Here is a 21778-nt window from a genome sequence, read left to right as displayed (position 1 = left end):
TTTTTTTTTAAAAAAAAACAAAACGAAACGAAATGGAAACAAAGTTCTAGAAAAGTCAAGTTGTGCCCCAGAAATAAAAAGGGGCCCCAAAGTATATGTGTAATATATGAATAATGAATTTCTTTTCTGGGTCTCGGCTTTCCCCTCCTCCCTATTACAAAATTGCCTAATGGTCAGGAAGCTGAACAAAATTTTACCTGAGAGAGGGCAGAACCAAACCATGCTAGATCAAATTCTAGGTAAGAATTTCTGACCTGTGTTCTACCCTGAGTCTGCTTGCACTAATGATATCCATGAGGTACTGAAGAAGTAGAAATGGTCCAAGGGCCAATATACTATAATTTGCATTTATTTTAATGTGATCACGTGTCCTGGATTTTTATGGACAATCTGGTGGACTTTAAGTAACCAATCACTTTCTTAACTGAATTTTTTATTCAACAAGTATTCATTCATTCATTCATTCATTCGCGAAATTACTTGCCAATGGTGTGCTGAGCTAATTGGAAAAACAAATTTTGATCCGAAACTGCACAAAAAATTAATTTGAGATGAATCATAGACCTAAATGTAAATGCTAAAACAATCAAGTATCTAGAAGAAAACAAAGGAGATGACCTCTGTGGCCTTCCTTAGGCTGGGCAGAGATTTCTTAAACAGGATATAAAAAGCACTAGTCATAAAAATAAGATTAATAAATTAGGCCTCTTTAAAATTAAGAATTTCTGTTCATCAAAAGATAACATTAAGAGAATGAAAAGAAAGACGCCGACGGGGAGAAGACACATCTGCACCGCTCATGTTGGACAAGGGACTCATAATCAGAATCTGTAAAGAACTATTATAGGGCAGGAAGACAGATAACTGCCTACAAATAGTCAAAAGACTTCGACAGACACTTCACTCAAAGGGTATCGAATGGCCAATAAGCATATAAAAAGTTTCTCTACATTATTGATTATCAGAGAAATATACATTTAAATCACAATGAAATACACACACCTCTTTTTTTTGTTTAAGTAAAAAGACCGACACGGATACAGGTGAAGATGTGAAGCAACCAGGGATCTCCCATGGCTGGCTGGAACATAAGTCACTGTACCACTTTGGAAAACTGTTTGGCAGTCTATCTAAAGCTTGATATGTGTATACTCTATGATCCCACAATCCCCATCCTGGATATTAACCCAAAGTAAATGAATGCTATGTCCACCAAAAGACGCATATAAGAATGTTTGTAGCTCAGAGGGTACAAAGGGTCAGTTATGCAGGATAAGTTCTGGGGCTCTAATGTAGAGCATGACAACCAGAGCTGGTAGCACTGGGTTATATATTTGAAATTGGCTAAGGGAGTTGATTTTATGCATTCTCGCTGTGTCCTCCCATCCCACACACACCGAGCAAGGTGATGAACATGTTAATTAGCTTAGTTGTGATGATCATTTCACTTGGTGTATGTATATCAAAACACCACATAGTACACTTCAAATATATACAATTTTTATTTTTCAAGTACACTTCCATAAAACTGGGAAAGATTATTTGTAAGCAGCTTCACTTGTGACAAGCAAAAATTTAATGCAACCCAAACATCCACCAATAGAATGAGTACATAAATTATTGACTATTTATATAATAAAATAATTCACAGCATCAGGAAAGAAAGAACCATTGTTCTATGCAACACGGTCGAATTTCACAGACATGCTACTGAGGGAAAGAAGCCAGACACAAAAGTGCACACACTACGTAATTCATCCGTATCAAGTTCAAACATTGGTAAACTAATCTAGGGTGATAGAAGTCAGAACAGTGGTTACCCTTGTGGGCCACTGACTGGGAAGGGACATGAGGAAGCTGGAGATGTTCTGTGACTTGATCTGGGTGACAGTTACATGCGTGAGCACTTATGTAGAAATTCATTCCATACACATAAGCTTTGTGTATTATACTGAATTTATACCTCAAAAAACAAAAGTTTTTTAAAAAGAAAAGTGTATCCTGATTTTATGTCCAACTATAAATAAAGTTACTTGGCTTTCCCTGCAGGCACTTACACAGCCCTCCTATCTCATTATGTCCCAGCAGACTTCCCCTCCCCGGGGCAGGCATATATTTGAGTACTCTTTGCATCTTGGCAGACACTGAGAACCATACTTACTTCAGGCAAGAATGGGAGGGCTGGGGTAGGGAAATTCTGCATCTGGGAAGTAATCCTGTTCCCTGCCACCCAGTAGAGAAGCAGTACAAGCTCAATAAATGTTTATGAATAACAACAGTCGCTGTTTGATAACATTTACCACACACCTTATACTAGGTGCTAATAGCTTTCCGTTTTCTTACATAAGCGGTTCCATTTTTAGTCCCATCATACAGGTGAGGAGATGGGAGATTTATGGAACATTTAAGTTACTAGCCCAAGGCCCTGCGGATAGTTGGGTGGTGAATGCAGATCCCAACCCAGGTTATCTGAATTTAGAACCTGGATTCTAAGTCACTTGCTATGGAAGAAACGGGTGGTGTCCAGGTCCCGCCTGAATGTTATATCACACACCACTGAGCCCTGTGACATTCCAAGTACGGCTCAAGTTGTCGCGGTGGCCAGGATTGGCGACGGATTCCTCAAGGCCCTTAGTCCCACTAACTGCACACAGGTGGTTAACGGCAGCCGCAGAACCAACTGTGTCGGCCGGCCCTTTCCCCAGTGACCTCCAGCCAATTTGCTTGGAGAATCGGGAAGGCTGTCCCGGCTCAGAAACCATACTTTTTTTTCTTCCCCCGACTTCAAAACACAAGCCGGAGGTAGACAGCGGCGGGGGTTGAGGGGGGTGTCACTCCCCGCTCCAGGAAAGAGAGAACTAACGCGAAACTTCCCAGAGAAGCAGAAGCAAAACAGGCCTGAGAGATGGGAAAAGCCAGGAGGAAAAGTTACGTGATCATCGGGGGAAGCAGGGAGTAAGAGAGGCCGACAAACTCCAAAGTTAAGGGCCACCCCCCACCCCCGGCCCCGCGCAGCCCCTCTCTATTGCGCCTGCGCTGTGCGGCCTCCCCGGCACCCCGCCCCCGCCCGCCGCCGCAGGTTTACTCGTCTCTTGGCAACCATTCACCCGAGCAGCCAATCAGAGGGCACCGCGCGCCCGGCCCCCGCCGCGCGCGCCCCGGCGGAGGGATCCCGCGGGCGCCGGCCCCGCCCCGCGGCGCCCTCCCGCGGGAGGCAGGCTCAGGGGCGGGGGCCCGGGAGGTGGCGGCGGGGCGGGGCCGGCTAGCATAAGAGCGGAGGGGGCGGCGGCAGGACGGCTGACTCCGTGCCGCTGCCCGGGGGCTGCAATGACCGCGCCGCTCCTGCTGGGGGCTGCCCACGCCGAGCACCTGCCTCAGTAGCCTCCTCTTCCGCCGCCCAGGTGAGTCCAGGGCCCCCTCCTCCAAAGGTGCGAGGATGCGGCGGCCCCGGAGGGCCCCGCGCTCCGCCCTGGGGGGGCTGCCCCCGCCGAGCTGCGCTCCAGCCCTGGCCGAGCCGGGTGGGGCGAGGGGCCGGGAGCGGAGGTGCGGACAGGTGCCGGGACCCGGTACTCCCTTCCCCTGCTGCTCCCGCGACGACGGTGGCCCCCGTGCCCCCGCGGGCCCGGCGAGCGGCTCCGAGAGGGAGCTGCAACTTTCCAGAGACTTCGGCCGGGGCTTGGCCAACTTGAGCGAGTTCCTGCTCCGCGCGTCGACCCCGGCTGCGCGCCGGCCGAGGAGTGCGCGACGCGGGCCTTCGGCTCCGGCCCCGGCCCCGGGTCCGCCGGCCCCCGCCGCCCCGTCCTGGCGGGAGGCCTGTCGGGCCGCACCGGCGCCCCCACCGGCACGGGCGCCCCCACCGGCACGCCCACCCCGGATTCCAGTGCGGCGGTTTCGGGGCGCGCAGTCGGAGGCGCGGCGGTCGGGGGCGGGCGTCCGGCCGGGGAGCGCAGGGCACCTCGCGGGAGGGTGCCCGGGGCCGGGGTTTTGAGGAGAGGGCGGGGAGATCCCTAACTTTTCTTGGACTCACCCCAAACTGTGGACAGCGTGAGCAGCAAAGTGGTCCAAGCGAGTGGCTTGCGAGCTGCGCTTCTCTTGCAAACTTCTCGGGAATACGGAGTCCGCGACCTGGTCCCTCCCCTTTCAGAAATGAAACTTGCTTACCGTGTCGACTAAAAGCCATGACAGGCAGTTGACTCGGCTAGCGGTGCCGCGGGTGGCGCAGAGGCGCCGCTGCCCCGGGCCGTGTCGCAGTACGGATCGCGACGGTGGGAGGGGAGTCGGAGGCGGGCGACGAGCCTGACCGGGACCTGTGGGTAGGCTGTGCACCTAAACCCGGAGCGCCGGCGGGCGACAAAGCAGAAGTGCGCTTCCTTGAGGCAAGGGGGGACTGCGGGGGAAAACGCCTGGCCGGTTTCTCCGGAGAACACGAGTTGACCCATCCTCACTAGAACCGACTGTTAGGGCTGGACCCCGCGGAAGGGGTCAGCTCAGTCCCCTTCCTGGGACCTACTGCCTTTTTAACTTCCTTTTTACTTAGTTATTATTTTTTTTTTAATGGAGTTACAACATGCAAACAATTGAGTGCTTCAAGTGCACCTATTACTATGAAGACTAATTCTTTGTATTGTGACAGTTGGTTTTCAGAGTATTTGATAGGTGGGGTAGGATCTCTGACCTCCCCAGGAAATGAAGTTAAGATCCATCAATCCTCCTGAAGTAGACTCCTGGCGGCCCAGCTGCTCTCCGGGGTGGGGATGAGAGTGGCCATTGTTGGCTACACTAACCTTTCAACGTTGTGTGACTTGGCCAGGAAGCAAGATGAGGGCGGTAGGAGCACTTACCAGGAATTGTGCCGAGTCTTAAATCCCCAGAGGTATTACTGAGGGGGTGAGACCTGCACACTCGACCATGCAGTTGAAGAGTGGGGTGGGGACTGGAGAATGCTGACTTTTCTCTTGGCTTTCAGGGAGGCCGTCTGAGCTGGACCAGCATCTGTCCTTTGCCATTGCTGGTGAAGATGGAAAACTTAATATCTCTGGAGTCAAGCTTTTACTTGCGATAACTGAAACCTTATGTCTTAAGGTATACCCATATCTTTAGCGCACCCTTATTCTCAATAAGGAGTTTTTAGAAAGGTTTGGATATGTTGTATGTAATTGTCCAGATAGTGGTGGGGAAAGTCCCAAAACATACAAAAGCTATTTTTTCTCTGCCAGGATTCTAAATTGTTACCCAAAACAATTGTTACCCAAAAGGTCCCTGATTTCATAGAGAACGTCAGTGTGTCAGTGTGTGTTCATATAGCTAATACCAACACACTTTATGTTGCGTTTCTTCTGCAACAGCTACCTTGTATCCATGGCTTCAGCTGGGTAACTCCGAAGGGAAGGATTTGGCTCTGAGCCCGTTTGTCAGAGTGGGTGCGATTTAGATTTAGCCAAGTTCCGGTGTCTCCCCCCTGTTTATTTTCTCTGCTCTACTGCCAGTGCACACAAGGAGCTCACCCAGATCCCATCCCGAGTCGCAGAAGCTCACCCCACATCTTCCGATAGCGCCCCACTTAGCCTACATCCCCAGTGTCCAAGGCCGGTGCAGACTGTGCCCCAGAGAACAGAAGTCCTCGTACTGGTGGCCGTCCAAGGACCTGCCTGGCAATAAGGAGAACTTCGCGTGGACTGCGGCGGCCTTGTTCTCAGTGCCGTAACCGGACACGTTGGATACAAATTTAGAAAATGACATGATTATTTTTTTTTTAACTGCCCGAGTAGGTAGCACCTTGTCTTCATCTTTGATGTGCTGTGTCGTCACTAAAAAATGACAATCCAAGAGCCCTGAATGGATGTGGTAAACCATTTTTGTGGTACCGAGATAAGTTGTGGAAGCCAAGACTAGTTTTGCAAGTTAAGTTAAACTCGTGTTGTCTCTGGATTTCTTGGACTCTGGCCTTTATCTGTTGTTTTGTAGAGGTGCGTGGGGCGGGGGGGGGGGGGGGCGCAGGGCGGGGTTAAGGGGAAGCAATACAGCGCCTTAGGTGTTATTTGAGATAAAACATTACTCTGGTTAGATAAGCTTCATTGCTTTTTTTGTGTTGTCACTGAGGTTAACAAGGCAATATACAGGAGTGTGTCTGCTGTCTCAGTGTTTTGACTGTAGGACGTTAAATTGGCATAAGTTGTGTTTCAGTGGAGCAGACACCTCTGCGTTTCAAGAAACGTTCACGTGTTTAAAACCACCGGAGCCCGGCAGAGATGCTGGTCTCTTGTGATGCTTCCAGGACTCCTGGTCTCGGGCTTTTTTTTTTTTTATCTTTTCAGTACATGCATTATAAGGAAGCTTATATTTGCAGTTTAAATGGTTTGGAGGAAGGATCTTTGTGTAACCCAACTGTGTAAAAAGAGCTTTATGAATTGTTTAGAATTAATAGATTTTATACAGCTGGCCCCTATAGCTTGCTCTAGAACCGACTACAGAGCTTCTTGAAACGAGAGAAGAAAACTAATATAAACAAATAATTGTTGGTGTTAAGCAGCAATCGTGTAGGATGTGTTTAGTCTCGAAGCCTCCTGGGGTCTTCGTCACTAAACCGCTTAAACTGTTTACTTCCTAGATAGCAGTGCCTGAGTCAGTAAGGAGTTAAGTGCTTCCTAGGCCTTGGTCTGTGCCAGGTGCTGAGGAGGCCAAGGGAATGGTATGTGAAAAGGCCTGAGGAGGTGCTCTGGCTGCCGGGGGAGCCAGGTCAGCTTCACAGTGTCCTCCAGGCACTCAATTTTCTCTCGTTTGTCCTGGCCGCCTGCTCGTGAGCCCCTGGAAGGTGGGTCTGTGCTTACTGCTGAGCACCGAGAGCAGGGCCTGCCACGTGGGAGGTACTCCTGGGAATTGGGCACAGCACCCCGCTGGCATTCGACTGTCATCGTCTCAAAGACGGAGGCCTTCTTTGAGTAGGTGTCGTCCCGGTGGGCCAGGGTGCTGGAACATTTTACATCAAAATCTCCTAGCCCGAAGTACAGGGTGGTTTCTGGGCCTTTCTCTAAGTGGAGGCCTCAGGGCTGTAGGTTTGGAGCTGAGGGGCAGTGATGACTAATTGGTCAACAGCTGAAACCCCTGAAGCTGTTGACCGGGCTCCCTTCAAGCACTTCCGGTCCAGCCGGTGCTGCCCACCGGCCCCAGCCCCAGCCCCCCACACACGCTCGCGCAGCCTTTCTCCCCGCACACCCACTCGGTTGCCAGTTCTGCTGATTCTCAGTCTTTTCAGTTTTTTGTTTTCCACTGCCATCACTGACCTGGTTTAGCGCCCTGCAGACAGCAGCTGGGTGAGAGCGTCCGGCTCCTCCCCTGCCTGGAACACACCACCCTAACTTAAGGGAGCTGCCTGGCCCTCCAGAAGCCGAGGGAGCGTCTTGTCAGGACCTGTGCCTTCTGACTTTCTGTTTATTCTTGACCTCCTGCGAAGGAGTCTTCCCAAGGCCCTACCTTGCCTCAAGGGACACGTTCTCAGATGTTTGAACTCTTTCCTCACCACCCTTTAATTCGCCTCTGCACCCCTCTCAGAGGCTTTTGTCTCACCTCCCCTGAGGGTCTCCTTAGCCCATGCCTCCCCTCTCCAGCGCTTCTTTACAATTCTGCCTTGTGCCTATTTTCTAGTTCTTTCAAATTTTATCTTCGATTGGATGAGCACAGAAAGTCCCATATCTGTCTCCACGTTAGCTCTGTGTGAACAGCTTTCGAGAAGAAAATTTTCCATGAGTCTTTAACTGTCCCACTCCCTCGGGTCACCATAAGCTGCTCTGACAGTGCTTAGCCCTTAGGCTGGCGGGAGAGGGGGCCGTCCTCCACCTCTCCTGGCTGGCTGCCCCTGACCCCAGAACACATCCTGTTTGTCTGTCCCTGACCTGTGCTCGCCATAGTGAAGAGGTGCCGTTAGAACCACCGCAGCCAGCTGATCTGCACTGCGTCGGCCACTCTGCCATTCATGGAGAGTGGCCGTGAGAAGTGAGTGGGAAGGGCACTGATCCCGAGGCAGAGATGAGGGGGACACTGACAGCACCTGCCGCGTGTCCAGGTGCGGGTCTGGGGCTGTGCGGCTGCCGCCTCCCGTGCCCAGGCCCTTCGCGGTCTGTTCCCGCCTCCTCCCTGCTGTGAGGACACCTGGGGTCTGGTCCTGGCAGCACCTTTGCCTCTTGAGGTTTCGGTTTCTTCATGGTAATAAGGACAGTAGACCAGCGCTGTCCGATAAAAATATGAGAGCCACAGTGACGTTCCTGGTAGCCGTCGTAGAAAGTAAAAATAAGCAGGTGAAAATAATTTTAATAGTTTTATTTAATCCATCCTATCAAATAGCATTTCAATTTGTAATCAATATAAAAATAGGAATGAGATACTTTCCTTTCGTTCTTGCACCGAGGACTCGAAGTCCAGTGTGTATTTTACGTTCACAGGGCATCTCAGTTTGGACTTGTCCCATTTCCAGTGCCCAGCAGCCCCGCGAGGCTTGTGGCTGCGGGAGGGCGGCGCAGGTCTCGACCGTCTCTAAAGGCGTTCGACTCTCGAAAAATTCTGATTGTACGTGTGTGTGAGGCAAGAGCCAGCAACACAAGTTATGGAAGTGTGAGCTAGGACGTGCCCTCGACGAGGGCAGGGACCCTTGTCTCCTGATTTCTGATGGATCGTAAGCCTCTGTAACGGCCCTGGGAACATAGTAGGCACTCAGCTAAGTGAGAGAGCGACAGGGAATTCTGCCGTCGGGGCTGACTTACTGATAGTCCTTCACCCCCAGAGTCACACCGGACCCTAGAACACAGGATGTTTGATTTCTAATCTCATGCATGTTTTTTGTTTGTTTGTTTTGCTGTAGCTTCTTAGAGAATAACCATAAGGTGATGGAATTTAAAAAACACCGCAGGTTAAGTCTGGCAGAGGACAAGGACTCCAGCCATAATTCTCAACAATTAAAATTTGAAAATGTAGTAGGTGCCTAATGATAGCAACATGTGACTTGGTCAACGCTGACTTAATGGTAATCTTAGCTACAGTTGTGGCTTATATGGCTCTACACATGTGAGAACACCAGAGACAGGGTGGCTTGGCCACCTCAGGCTCAGTGAGTACAGAAATAGGTACCATCCAACAGTTTCGCCCCTTCACTTTAATCCCACCCCTCCACTCTGCCCGCCTGCCCAAGCTTCTGTTCTTGGCAGCATCTATGATGTCGGAGGGACCGCTGAACCTGGGGGTGTTTCCCTCGGGCCGCAGACCCAGAGGTCAGGTACCTGCTACACAAAGGTAATTCCACGGGGAAGGATGTGAGCCGTGTGGCTGACGAGCATCGTGACTGACGTGGAGGCCTGCTCAGGCGTAGACGCACGTGAGCGGGGTGTGCGTATGTGGCCACAGTGTCAGAAGTGCTGCACCTGAGCAAGTAGGAGTTGCTCGTGCCTTTCCTGAGAAGGTTCAGAGGTGTCGCTAATGACTAGACAGGACCGTGGTGGACAGAGGTCCTCATTTGGACAGCGGACAACTGTTCAGAGCTCTAAGCTGGTGAGTTCAATGGCAAAGTAGCTTGTGGAATCAGCCCTTAAACCCTGGCCGTCAGCCCTTAAACCCTGTGGGTCGTCTGTGACCCTGGTCATTACAGTAAGTGGTCTCCTTCTAGGAATCGTCTTGTTTTTCTCAGTCTGGCCAATCTCTCAGACAGGCTCTGGGGATCTTTGAATGCGTTCAGGCCAGTAACATCTCTGATTTAGAAAGAAGCATTTGGTGGGAGGGAGTGGGGCACCCAGTAGCAACAAGGATTATTTCCAGTTCAAGTTGTGTAGTTAGCACTTAATACTGCTGACACCTTGGAAAAAAAACCAAGGCTTCTCTGCTTAGCTCACATCTAATGGTGTCTGCGTCGTGACCTTGCTGATATTTACGTTCGCAACGATCTCGGCTATTCCTTTAAGCGCTTGAACTTCTGTGGTGTCCTCCTCGCAGCGTGCGGGCCAGTGTTTTGATTCTGTTTCGTAGCCCCGGCATTATCTCTCCAGCCACACTTGCTGAAACATCCTATTTTGAAAGACAGCTCAGAAGAGCTTTCTGTTTGGCGTCTCCTTGGGGCGGGTGTCCGTGGACGGGGCCCGTTCGGTGATAACCATGCGGACTGTGTCAGCATCAGTGGGGAGGGCGAGCTCGGGAGGGCCCCTCAGACCCGAAAAGCCTGGCCCGGTTTCTGCTTTTGTCCAGGACCTTCTCTTCCTTGAGCGCAGGCAGCGGTTGCTGTGGGAACCTAACCAAATTTCGGGGGCTCTGGTAAACATCGGTGTGAAGTGACCAGGAGAAGGCTGAGAACCCTAAGAAAAAAGGTTGCGACCTGGATGTGATCAAGAGCAGAGAGTGAGAAAAGGCCATCTGCGAGGTTCGCTGTGTCGCCGACTTGGAAGTGTTTTCTCTGGGCCCAGCTTTGTGGCATGTGGCGGTTATTTGTTTGAACTGAGGTAGAACGTGTTTGTGGGTGTTTGAGTGGGGAGCTGTAAACACAACTTCTTGGAAAAAGTAAACACAATACATGTCTTTTTTTTTTTTTTTTGAACAAACAAGGCCTTATTTTATCTGGTTCTATGGCTCTGGGTCGTCTACTAATCTAAATTCTTATTCCGTGTACAATAAACACAGGTGTGGGCCTCAGCTATCTGTCACTTTTCAGTGTGTTTGGGGGCTGTGGAGAAGGCTCCAGAATGCCGCCGCCTCCCTGGTGGTGGGCCTGGGGCCCTGGTGAGGGGGCTGGCAGCTCGCGGACAAAAGGCCTCCTCAAGCTGTCTCCTGGTCCTAGATAACGTCTGGCCTTCACCCCTCCAGGAATTCAAGGAGTGAGGGAGGCTCTCTCTTGAGAAGGCCAGACCCACCTTTCCGCCGTCTTATCTGCTGCTGCATATCCCCAGGCCACGGTCACTCAAAGCGCCTGGCTCTCTTCTCGAGGGTGAAGGAATCTCAAGGGTCAAACTGTACACAGGTGGGAAAAGTGGCAGGTGTTCAGTCCCAGGTCCAACGTGCACGTGTGGGTCAGCCTGTGCCAGGCTGTTTCTACTTTTGGTCCTGTTCCAGCTCTCCTTCCTGTGCCAGCCGGTGGGGTCCTGGTCGCTCCTCGCAAGTGGACCTGCCTTCTCTGCCGCTCCAGTCGGCTTGTCTGTTTCCTGGAGCTGATAGAGTTGCCCCCTCGTGTGCAGGGAGTGTCCTGTTCTGTCGCGTTATCAACAGATGGTCACTCCTGATCTTCCAGCCACCAGAGCGAATCCTGGCAGCTGTTCCTTCACTCCGTGAACAGAGAGCCTTGTGCCTTAGTTCCCCAGGCCAGGATCAGCCCATTCCTAAAATCTCCCTCTTGTGCCATTACTCTTCCCGCTTAGGCTTGTCCAGCCAGCGGACTGCGCCAGCTTCTTCCACTCCCGGGTTCTCCCTCTCCCCGTTCTGGACTCGCTTTCTCTCAGGTGGCCGCTGTCTTGCAGCGTCTTGGAGCTCCCTGGGGAGAGGGCCTTAGGCCTTCGCCTCCCAGCCGTTGTTCCTTTAAAACAAACAGTATTACTGCCTGCGTGTCTGTGCTTAATTACATTCAGTTCCCGGCTCTGCCAGGCCGCCTGCGCCCCCAAATCCCTGGCGGCTTTGGCGGGGGGCGTCCCTGTGCTGACAGTCGTTAGACGGTTTAGTTCCTGATGCTTCTTCCTGCCTCGTTTTCGGCGCCTGCCATGTGGCCTCTCCCCACTCCGGAGCCTTAGCGTGTCTCACCAACTTCTTTCCCACCATCTTGTAGAAAAACCTTTATTCCTTCCTCCCTTCCTTCCTCTTATGCCTGCTGCTTCCTCCAGCTCGTCCTCACACCCCTGTCCCCGGCCCGGCACAGCCCCCAGGTAGCCACTTCCCTGGAGCCTCTTCCGTCCCATTCCTGGCGCTCGCCAGGGGCGTGTCCTTGGACATCCTCTTTGTTCCCCCGTTTCCTCATCTGTAAAGGGGGTCACAGCATCTCCCTAGGAGGGATGCCGAAGGAGTCCAGCAGGTCTGTCCAGATACAACCCTTATGGCTCTGTCTCGCTGCCTGTTGGGGATGTTGTCAGATAGCTTTCTGAGGCTCAGATTAGGGTACCTGGCTAAGCATCCAGTCACATTTGCTGTCCCCTGACCACGGCTGTGGCCACAGAGAGAGCCCTGAGGGCTCTGCATGGATCGGCACCTGCCTGAGTATCTGAGGAAGCAGCAGAATCAGCTCCATGGGAAAAGGATGTGGGTAGGATGAGTAAGATGTTTACATGATGAAACAGCCAGTGTGCATCCCCACTGAGAAATGCGGTGTCCCACACTGCGGCCGGCGCGTTGTCTCCTCTGGAGCCTGCCCGAGGGCCACCGCGAAGCCACCTTGGTGTCCTCAAAGGTGACCACTGACTCCTGTCCTTTTTGCTCAGCAGGAGTCTGCAGTGGAGGGTGATCGATTCCTCAGGCGTTGCGGTGAGGGCAGGGGGCAGGGGGCAGGTAAGGGGCCACCGTCTCATCGTCAACAGAAGGCCGCTGTCGCCTTTGTTGGACAGGACCACGCAGATCTCTGTTTTAGAAACGATCACTCGGAGCAGCGAGACCTGGTGGGAGTTGTCGCCACTCCCAGAACTGAGAACGCAGACTCCGGATCCAGGAGCTGGGGTCAGTTCGCGTAATCTTTCCTGACCCTTTCTCCCTGATCTGTGGGAAAGGGACAGCTGTCGCTTCCTCAGAGTGCTTGTGAGGTTTAAATGAGAATTGATGTGAAGTGGCTCACACCGAGAGCTCTTTCGTTTGCTTTTACACGCACGTCTACACCTTCGTTTTTCTCTGGAGAAAGGGAAACGGACCCAGGGCTGCGGTTCTCGTGCACTCAGCAAAGGGAAGGGGCGGGATATAGGGTTTTATGACGCGAATTGCCGTCCACTTTCGCTTCCGCTTAAATTCTCTAGGCTCTTACGTGCAAGGAAACTTCTTTGCTTAAAGCGTTCTGTGTTGTTGGCGGAGGAGAGGAGTTTGGGGAAGAGGCCAGCCTCGGGCGCGCGGGTCCCCTCGTGGCCAGGAGCCAGGGACAGCAGGCGTCCTTGTTTGGCGTGCACATCTGCCTGAGTCTCGCTCCCTAGGTTTGGTCTCTTACGCTGGCTGGAGATTGTTACTAGGAGGATCCAGGCTTTTGAGGCATCATCCAGTGACAGAGAAAGAGAGTTTCGTCGTCGAGGGAATGCTGAAACGCAGCAGGGGCAGAGGCAGAGGGTGTTGCTCGGTTGTCTCTGGGCCTTGTGGAGGGGGCTGTCATAGATGAGAGGCACAGTGCAAGCCTGAGCATTCCCATGAAACCGTGGGATGACAGCTTCTAGAGCTTTCAGGTTAAATATCGCAGGCCTGGACTTCATACGTTACCGTCCATCTCCACATATACTGGGACTTCTGGGCGATGTCCATCTAATGCCAGCTACAAGTAGGAATCGGAGTTGATTTGACCTCAGCCCTTGACCTTGAGACCTGGAGGTGTTATAAATGCTCTCGGCACTCTCATCTCCAACTCGTCCGTCTCGCTCGTCCAGCTGGATCCCCTCACGCTTTCGTGGCCTCTGTCACTCTTGTTCCTGGCATCTGGATAAGCTACGAAGCAAGACTAGAAATAGCTTTTTTTCCCCTGCCCTCTGAAAAGGCTCAAACATAAGTTTGCAGATCATCCCGCCTTGAGGGGCCCTGTCCCAGGCTGTGGGGAAATAGAGGTAAGTTAGACATCAACCTGTCCTCAGGGAGCTTGGCTTAATCGTCTGGCCCAGCTCGTCTCTTCCTCCCCACTTTGGTTGCTGTCTCTGCAAACTTGTGTTCTTTTCAGACGTGTATTCTACTCTCCTGGCACAGCCACATGCTAGGAGTAAAGGAATTCGAGGGCACCTAAGATAACCGTTCATCACGGGTCAGACACTGTGGAAGATTAACGTGAACCGAGCAGGACATTGGTCATCCTCATTCGTAAAAAGGTGCCTGAATCGTCAAATCAGTGAGAAATCATGGTTTCCACCTTTCGCAATTTCTTCTGTGTAAAATACAATGACTCTCCTTCTGAGACGGTAAAAGGAAAATCAAACACTTTTTTTGAATTTATCGGGCTTCAACTTTTTTTCTAGTCATGATTTCGTTAAAATTTTTTTTTAAACTAGAATTCGCCTTTAGCCAGAGCCTTTTGTGGCCTGGGAATGTGTGTTTCGTGTGATTCTTTTCTATGGGGATTATATCAATGTCGATTTCAAGTGGTTAATTAAAATTAAAGCCATACGCCAAGCTCTGGTGTGTTCTCTAAGCATTAAGGGCCTATGACTTGGATTTATTCTCATAATACCAATGTTTGTCTAAGTAACTGGAAAATATACTTTTGCTCTTTGAAGTTCGGATGGGCGAGGGTAACGTGGAAGGCAACCGCAGGCAGCTTACATTCCTGAAAAAGCGGAGATGGCGTTTATTAAGGTTCGTGGGACTGTATCTAATGATCAAGAGGATTATGTGAGGGTAGTGATGATATGTCTGAAATGAGAAAGAGCAATTCTTGTAAAACTATGAGAAAACGTTTTTGGATAACAGACATAGACTGGGACTGGATGAGATGGCTCATCCATTATTTTGAAAGTTTTGGGTTGTATACGCACAATGAACGCCTTAGTAGAAATTTGACTAAAAGTCATTCTGGAGGAAAAATAGTCCCTCCTCCCTTGCCCACTCTGGAGATCAGCATTTGAGGTCTGGAGGTGGGAGCTTTTAAGTGTATTTGATTTGGGCACATGAATATGGGTATGGCGGGCGGGAGGGGCCGGGAAGGAACTGAAGGAATCAGATAAGGTGGCAGATGAGTAGAAGGCTCATAGGGGAAATGTTGTAGAACGTGGTTCATGAGATTTTAAGATCTTTCAACATGCACAGATTCTAACCAAAAAAAAGGATAAAATAAATTTTTTTGTCCTCTATCCCCCAGCCTAGAGGTGATAGTTGGTGTAGGCTGAACTGTCGTGTATCTCACCAGAGATGCTTCTGATTGTATAAGCAGAGACTTGTGCTTTTACACACAGTTTTGCACTTGATTTTCTATTCATAAATCCTGACGAGCATTTCACGTTCATACAGATAGGGCTGCCACCATCCTTTTGGCCAACTGCATACATTTGTATACTGCAGTCAACATGTATCAAATCACTTAACCTCCTTCTCTTAATGACTGCTTGCAGCTGTATAAGTAATTCTCCAATGAATAGCCTTGTGCACACTCGAAAGCATACCCATGGGATAAAGTCCAAAGTAGGCTTCCTAGAAGTAAAATTGCTATGTCCAAGGGTAGGTCCACTGAGAATTAGAGTGCCACATTATTCTCCAGAGAGATCCCACGGGCAGCGCACGCAAGGCAACTTTGCCAGTTCGATAGGTAAAAAGGACACGTCGGAGTTTTCATCTGCCTGTCCCTTAGCATCAGGTTGACTGTGTTTTATGCACCTGAGTCACTCTGTTTGTGGCCTTTGACCCTTCTGTTAGAATTCTAGTATTTCTGGTCTGTAGGAGCTCATTATTCACCACGGAAGTGAGGACTTTGCCTAATGCTACAAATATTTTCCTTGGGATTCTGACTTCTTTATGGCGTTTTTTTTTTACCATGTAGATATTTTAATTTTGACTTTTAGGTTTTACACGATTTAGAAAGGACTACTTACTCTATATAAGTGTATATAAGTTCCATGTTTTTTTCTAGTACTCTTAGAGTTTCATCTTTTATACATAAGTCTTTGATTCATCCGTCTAGATCTTAGTTTGGCACAAGATAAGGAGCTACCTTTACTTTTTTAAAATTTAGATAACTATCCAGATGTCTCCATTTTTTTCTGTCTGCAATTTTGTAATGTCTACTTTCTCATATGCTTAATCACCTTATGTATTAGATTTTATTTCTAGATTTAAAAAATCCGGTTCCATCGATTTGTCTGCTTTTTGTGTCAATACCGCACTGTTTTCAATTCTTATGGCTTCATAATCCCTCTTGTGGGGTAATAGACGTCATTCTTATTTTTCATAACTTTTCTGCCTGTTCCTTCCCCTTTTCCCATGTGAACCTTACATATTTTCAGTCCAAAACAGATTCTAATTTTGAATCTAGTACAAGTTCAGGAATTTAGAAATATATGAAAATTTTCATGCATCTGTGCCTTTTCCGCCAAGAGGAGGAGTAACAGCTTTCGCAAGATTCTCACTGGTATAGATGCCCCTCCTCTAGCCTCGCGAAGCCCCAGAGGTGGGAGTAGACCAGACTCTACCTATGGATGACTTTTTTTTTTTTAATAGTTCCTTAAAAAGAAAGGCGTGAGTCAAAAGTCATTCCCGTAGCTGTTCTCCTCTGCAGCATTACTGAGGTTCTTCCTGGAGATATTCGTAAAATTAATCGTTCCTTCTATTCCACCCCACCCCCTGCATCTGCTGCGACTTCTCATACCTGTATGGGAAACGTGAGCCTTGGAGACACAGTAACGGGTGATGCACAGGGTAAAGCAAGTTGTATGTTTATGGATCAAATACCTGACCGAAATCTGTTACCAAATCATAGTTTAACAGTGGCTCAAAACAAAGCTACAGTCATGCCTTTCTGTAATCATTTGAACTTAATTGTGCAGTGCCTTGTGTAACAGACACGAGCATACTGCAGGCGTGTCATAAAAGGGGCACAAAGAACCGAGTGTCCACAGAGCCCGTTAAGAAGAAAACTCTGCTGTCCCCAGTCTGACTTGAAGCCAGCCGCCAGCCACAGCAAACATTGAGTATTTCATGACAAGCTTTGTCTGGCATCCCGAACTTAGGATGCTTGGGCAGTATGATCTAGATAGTTCAGGGCTTTTTACCATTGTCCAAAGTGGCTCGGAGGGAGACTTTTATCTTCCGCTTGGCAAGTGTTTTCCTGTAGCGAGCAGAGGCACACGCATCCCCAGTCCGGTCTTCCTGGAACCCGGCCTTTGCATTGCCAGCTTGGCAAATGCCATGCTGATGGGAGCCTGTGACTGGCTTCAGCAGAGGTGCCCGATGGCCAGAATAGTCAGTTGGCCGGGTCTTGATGACATGCTGTCTTCCAGCCAAGAGCTAGTGTTCCCTTTCAGTCGGCTTATGTCCCTCCCCAAAAGTGAGCTCTTCTGTGGCCTTCCTGTTGACCTCGCTCAAAGGACACTCCTTTCTCCTGCCTTTGTACTACATTTTCTACCACACACAGCCTCGTATCGATATACCGTGTTCTCACGCGCCTTCCTCGTGGCCCAGCGCTCACAGACCGTCCTCTGGCACCAGGGCGGGGCTAGGAAGCCAAGTTGGAACCTCAGGACGGCACACGCTGGATGTGCTTTCAGAAGCAGTGGCTTCCCAGGGATGGAGCTGCAGAGGTCCCTGGGCTGAGTTTTGCATGTGTCCATCAGGTCAGAGCGGGGAGGGGATGGGGGAACCGTCTGCCCACCGCGCTGCCTGACGACGGCACCTTGACCTGTTGTTTGGGCTCTACGTCCAGCTAGCTAATATTCGACCCATGTGGATCCACAGGCCTCTTGGCTTGCTAACGTGTCACTATTTGTTTTTATATATTAGGATTTCCAGGAACCTTTTAGTTTTCATTTTCTGAAAAGCATGACTTGGTTGAAGATTACTTTGGTAGCTTTGTGTCTATAGCAGGTGAAGCGGGAGAAGTGATGCTTTTCTCCCAGGACCGAGTGCCAGCTTCCTTCTCTTTAGGCAGCTTCAAGTCATGTTTCAAACTATGGTCGAAAGATTGCCCTCCCCTGAGGCAGTGTCTCGCATCCCGTGGGGCCTCCTTGCTGGGCACAGCCGCTCCACCGCAGAGCTGGCCTCACCCGCTGTCAGCCAGGAACTTGGTCCAACAGCTGCTCGATCTTACCCTGCTTAACAAAAGTGTTTGTTGTCGGACAGACCCCCCTCCCTTCCCCGCCCCCCACAGGGAAAAGGACGGGGTTCTTGCTGACGGGACATCCATGTGCTGGATTCTGGCAGGACCCATCTGACTTCCTCTTCTTGAGGCGGTCGCAGCCGGGAGTTGAGAATTCATCCACGCGTGGTGCGAAGGGAGTCTTTTTCTTGTGGATCCTGTAGGTTCTGGGTGTGGGCGTTGAGTTCAAGGTGCAACAGTTAGGGAGCCCAAAGCCGGAGAGGTAATTTTCATAGAAAACAAGGAAAATCAGCAAAACCTGTAGGGCCCCCACCGAATTATGTTACGTGCAGGTTACTTGGTGTAACAAGTTCGTCTCCTTCCCTCCGTACAAACCATCACACTGCCCCCCACACCCCCCTCACGCAGACGACATAAGCAAACCAACCCACACAGAACAAACTTGCGAAGTTGTCAAATTCGATAGAGGGTAAACTTGTATGTTTTGTCCTTCCTTCGTCCAGGCACTCTTCTTTATGTATTTACCTCATTTAATCCTCTCGGCAACACCCAGCAGTGGCGTCATTTCCCGCTGTCTTACAGGAAAACGTCCGCAGAAAGATCAGCGTCTTCTCCGAGTCCCTCGAGCTGCTTCGCCATTAGAAGCGAGTCCTAACTCTCTTTCTCACCCGCTCACTTTCAGTGTCCCTGGCAAGGACGGCCCAGGATGGCAGAGGAGAGCAGCAGTACCAGGGACTGCGTGTCCTTCAGCGTGCTCAACTGGGACCAGGTCAGCCGGCTGCACGAGGTCCTGACCGAGGTCGTGCCCGTCCACGGGCGAGGCAACTTCCCAACCCTGGAGATCACTCTGAAGGACATCGTGCAGACCGTCCGCAGCCGGCTGGAGGAGGCGGGCATCAAGGTTCAGGACGTCCGGCTGAATGGCTCTGCAGCTGGCCACGTCCTGGTCAAAGACAACGGCCTGGGTTGCAAAGACCTGGACCTGATCTTCCACGTGGCCCTCCCCACGGAGGCGGAGTTTCAGCTGGTCAGAGATGTGGTTCTGTGCTCCCTCCTGAACTTCCTGCCGGAGGGCGTGAACAAGCTCAAAATCAGCCCCGTGACCCTGAAGGAGGCCTACGTGCAGAAGCTGGTGAAGGTTTGCACGGATGCCGACCGCTGGAGCCTCATCTCCCTGTCCAACAAGAACGGGAGGAACGTGGAGCTGAAGTTCGTCGACTCCATCCGGCGTCAGTTCGAGTTCAGCGTAGACTCCTTTCAGATCATCCTGGATTCTCTGCTCTTCTTCTACGACTGCTCCAGCGGCCCCCTCTCCGAGCACCTGCACCCCACGGTGATCGGGGAGAGCGTGTACGGGGACTTCGAGGAAGCCTTCGACCACCTGCAGAACAGACTGATCGCCACCAAGAACCCCGAGGAGATCAGGGGCGGGGGGCTGCTCAAGTACAGCAACCTCCTCGTGCGGGACTTCAGGCCCACAGACCAGGAAGAGATCAAAACCCTCGAGCGCTACATGTGCTCCAGGTTCTTCATCGACTTCCCAGACATCCTCGAGCAGCAGAGGAAGCTGGAGACCTACCTTCAGAACCACTTCGCGGAGGAAGAGAGGAGCAAGTACGACTACCTCATGATCCTCCGCAGGGTGGTCAACGAGAGCACCGTGTGCCTCATGGGGCACGAACGCCGGCAGACGCTGAACCTCATCTCCCTGCTGGCCTTGCGCGTGCTGGCGGAGCAGAACATCATCCCCAGCGCCACCAACGTCACCTGCTACTACCAGCCCGCGCCTTACGTCAGCGATGGCAACTTCAACAACTACTACGTCGCCCAGCCCCCGGTTCCCTACAGCCAGCCGTACCCTACCTGGCTGCCCTGTAACTAACCTCGAACCTGAGGGTTCCACGGCGGGAACCCCCGTAGGGCAAGGGCTCTCAGGTAGGGGAGCCTCCTTCTAGATGTAGGTGTTTGGCTTTTAAAGGGGAACTCAGCTCTGATTCTGCTTTTTTTTTTTTTTTTTTTTTTGTATACCCATTGGAATGGGTCTACAGTATATCATGAGCCAACCCTAAGGGGACCCCGTTATTCCAGTGCCACTTTGGAAAATGCCGTGGGAAGTATGATGACCTATCCACATCTTTCCAAGACAGACACTAACGTGTCGCGTCCCGAACACCAGCACAGGGGGACTCGAGCTCTGTGCGGTAATCGAGATTGGGGGCCGGGGGTGCTCGGGCAGTGTGTCAGACGTGTCGGCTCCTTGTCTTCTCACCTGAGCCTGGAGTAGCTACGTTGGCCCTCACCTGGGAGTCTCAGTTACATGCAGGTTGTGCTGATAGTGTGTTTCCTTGTGTCAATTTCAGTCAGGCAGAGCATGGTAAACATGAGGGTGCTCCCGTGACTTACTTTTTGTTCCAAGGACGACATCGCTGATGTTTATTCCCTGTCAGCAGAGCTGAGGATTTCTTTCATCAATAAACCAAAGCCGATAGCTGGAGGATTGAGGTCTGGTTGCAAGTGGTTTATGGTTTAGATGCTGTGCTATCACAAGGAATTGTGTGAGAGATTGCTGAGAAGAAAAAAAAAAAAAAAGACCTTTTCTTGAAATGTAACTTGAAAATAAAATAAAATGTGGAACATAAAGTTCAAATAGAATCGTGGTGGTGGTGGCGGGTGATTGTAAATAGGAGGCGTGAATGTCCAAATGTTTTTTTTCTTTAAGGGATTATCATTGAGCGACACTTCCTTATCCTCATCAGTCCATCCCGTCCGCTTCGCTCTTCCTGAGGATTGTGCTGAGTCTGCTGCAGTCACTGCAGTAGGTGACATGGGAGGGTCTTCCCATGTTTTAATTGGAAACCCGTTTTGGTCACATTCCAAGTATGACAAGCTGTTTTTCGGGAGTCCTTTGGCTGAGTGTGTGTGTGTGTGTGTTTGTGTGTGTGTGTGTGTGTGTGTGTGCGAGTAGCAACTTCCTCCTGCAGGTTGTTTTGACAGCAGGTGAAATTCGGGGATTTCAGTGGAATGGAGTGACCTGTGGAGTGATCTGCTCCTGTGGGCAGAGTTTTTGGGCTTAGAATTGCTCTAGGCTGGAAACCGCTGTCCCCATGCCATGCGTGAGGTAGAGTTTTGTGTCCGGTCGGGCCTCGAGTGTGTCAGCAGTACCGAGGCTCCTTGCAGTGATCAATTCTGGTGTATTTGGGGAAGACTTGAGTGAATGAATGAAGACTGATCTTTCTTATTCTGGTAGATTTGACTATGTTTGTTTATATTCTGCACTTTAGAAGAAAAACAGTGTTAATCTCTAGTCCAAAGCAAGCTTAGTGAACGGGAGACTTCTAGGCGTCTGTTGCTTTGCCGATAGATTAAATAAGGGATTTCGTGTTTTGACACTTTTTGTGGGATCTCTTAGAAAGCATCACTTTAGGGCGTCAAAGGCAAAGAGACTCCATATTGCCAGCCAGCTTGGTTTCTCAAGTGATTTAATCAAGCCCATACTCCTGATTTTAAATTTCTCCTGTGGTTGTAAACCCCCCAAGCCCTGGGTGAGTGCTTTCTCCTGCTTTAAGCAGCAGAGTTACCTTAATGCAGAAATGCTTGATAGAACATGAGTGGTTTACCTTTTTCTAAAGATTATATATTTTCAGGTTTTTTTTCTAGAATGTTATGTCTTGGTCTTCTTTAAAGCAGATGGGGCATGACTGAACCCCAAGGCTTCACTGGTATCCAGGCTGTGCTGCAGTTGGTGACTAGAAGCCACTTCTTAGTGTGACCAGCTCCTGTCTCCCTGAGAGCCGGTTCTATTTGAATTCGCTGGCTTTGAGTCAAGGCTGGTTCTACATGGGGGGCGGGGATGGG

General features: G+C 50.5%; 1 protein-coding gene across 2 annotated transcripts; it reads left to right on the top strand.

Moving 5' to 3' along the window:
• The first annotated feature begins 3260 nt into the window (after nucleotides 1-3260).
• FAM46C (family with sequence similarity 46 member C) lies at nucleotides 3261-20606 on the top strand. 2 transcript variants are annotated; one of them, XM_011366483.2, is made up of 3 exons: nucleotides 3299-3401; nucleotides 4967-5082; nucleotides 18606-20606. In XM_011366483.2, exon 3 carries the CDS (start codon nucleotides 18630-18632, stop codon nucleotides 19803-19805), a length of 1176 nt encoding a protein of 391 aa, XP_011364785.1. In that variant the 5' UTR covers nucleotides 3299-3401; nucleotides 4967-5082; nucleotides 18606-18629; the 3' UTR covers nucleotides 19806-20606. The 2 variants fall into 2 exon arrangements, with proteins under 2 accessions (XP_011364792.1, XP_011364785.1); XM_011366490.2 differs by lacking the exon at nucleotides 4967-5082 and having other exon boundaries at nucleotides 3261-3401.
• The last annotated feature ends 1172 nt before the right edge of the window (nucleotides 20607-21778 follow it).

This window comes from Pteropus vampyrus, unplaced genomic scaffold (genome assembly GCF_000151845.1).
Source record: "Pteropus vampyrus isolate Shadow unplaced genomic scaffold, Pvam_2.0 Scaffold6, whole genome shotgun sequence".
Classification (NCBI taxonomy): Eukaryota; Metazoa; Chordata; class Mammalia; order Chiroptera; family Pteropodidae; genus Pteropus; species Pteropus vampyrus.
The sequence above is the reverse complement of the archived record's forward strand: the minus strand, read 5'-3'. Positions and strand labels throughout refer to the sequence as shown.

Coding starts and splice junctions, on each gene's coding strand:
- FAM46C (XM_011366490.2), top strand. CDS start 18,630: ATGGCAGAGGAGAGCAGCAGTACCAGGGACTGCGTGTCCTTCAGCGTG.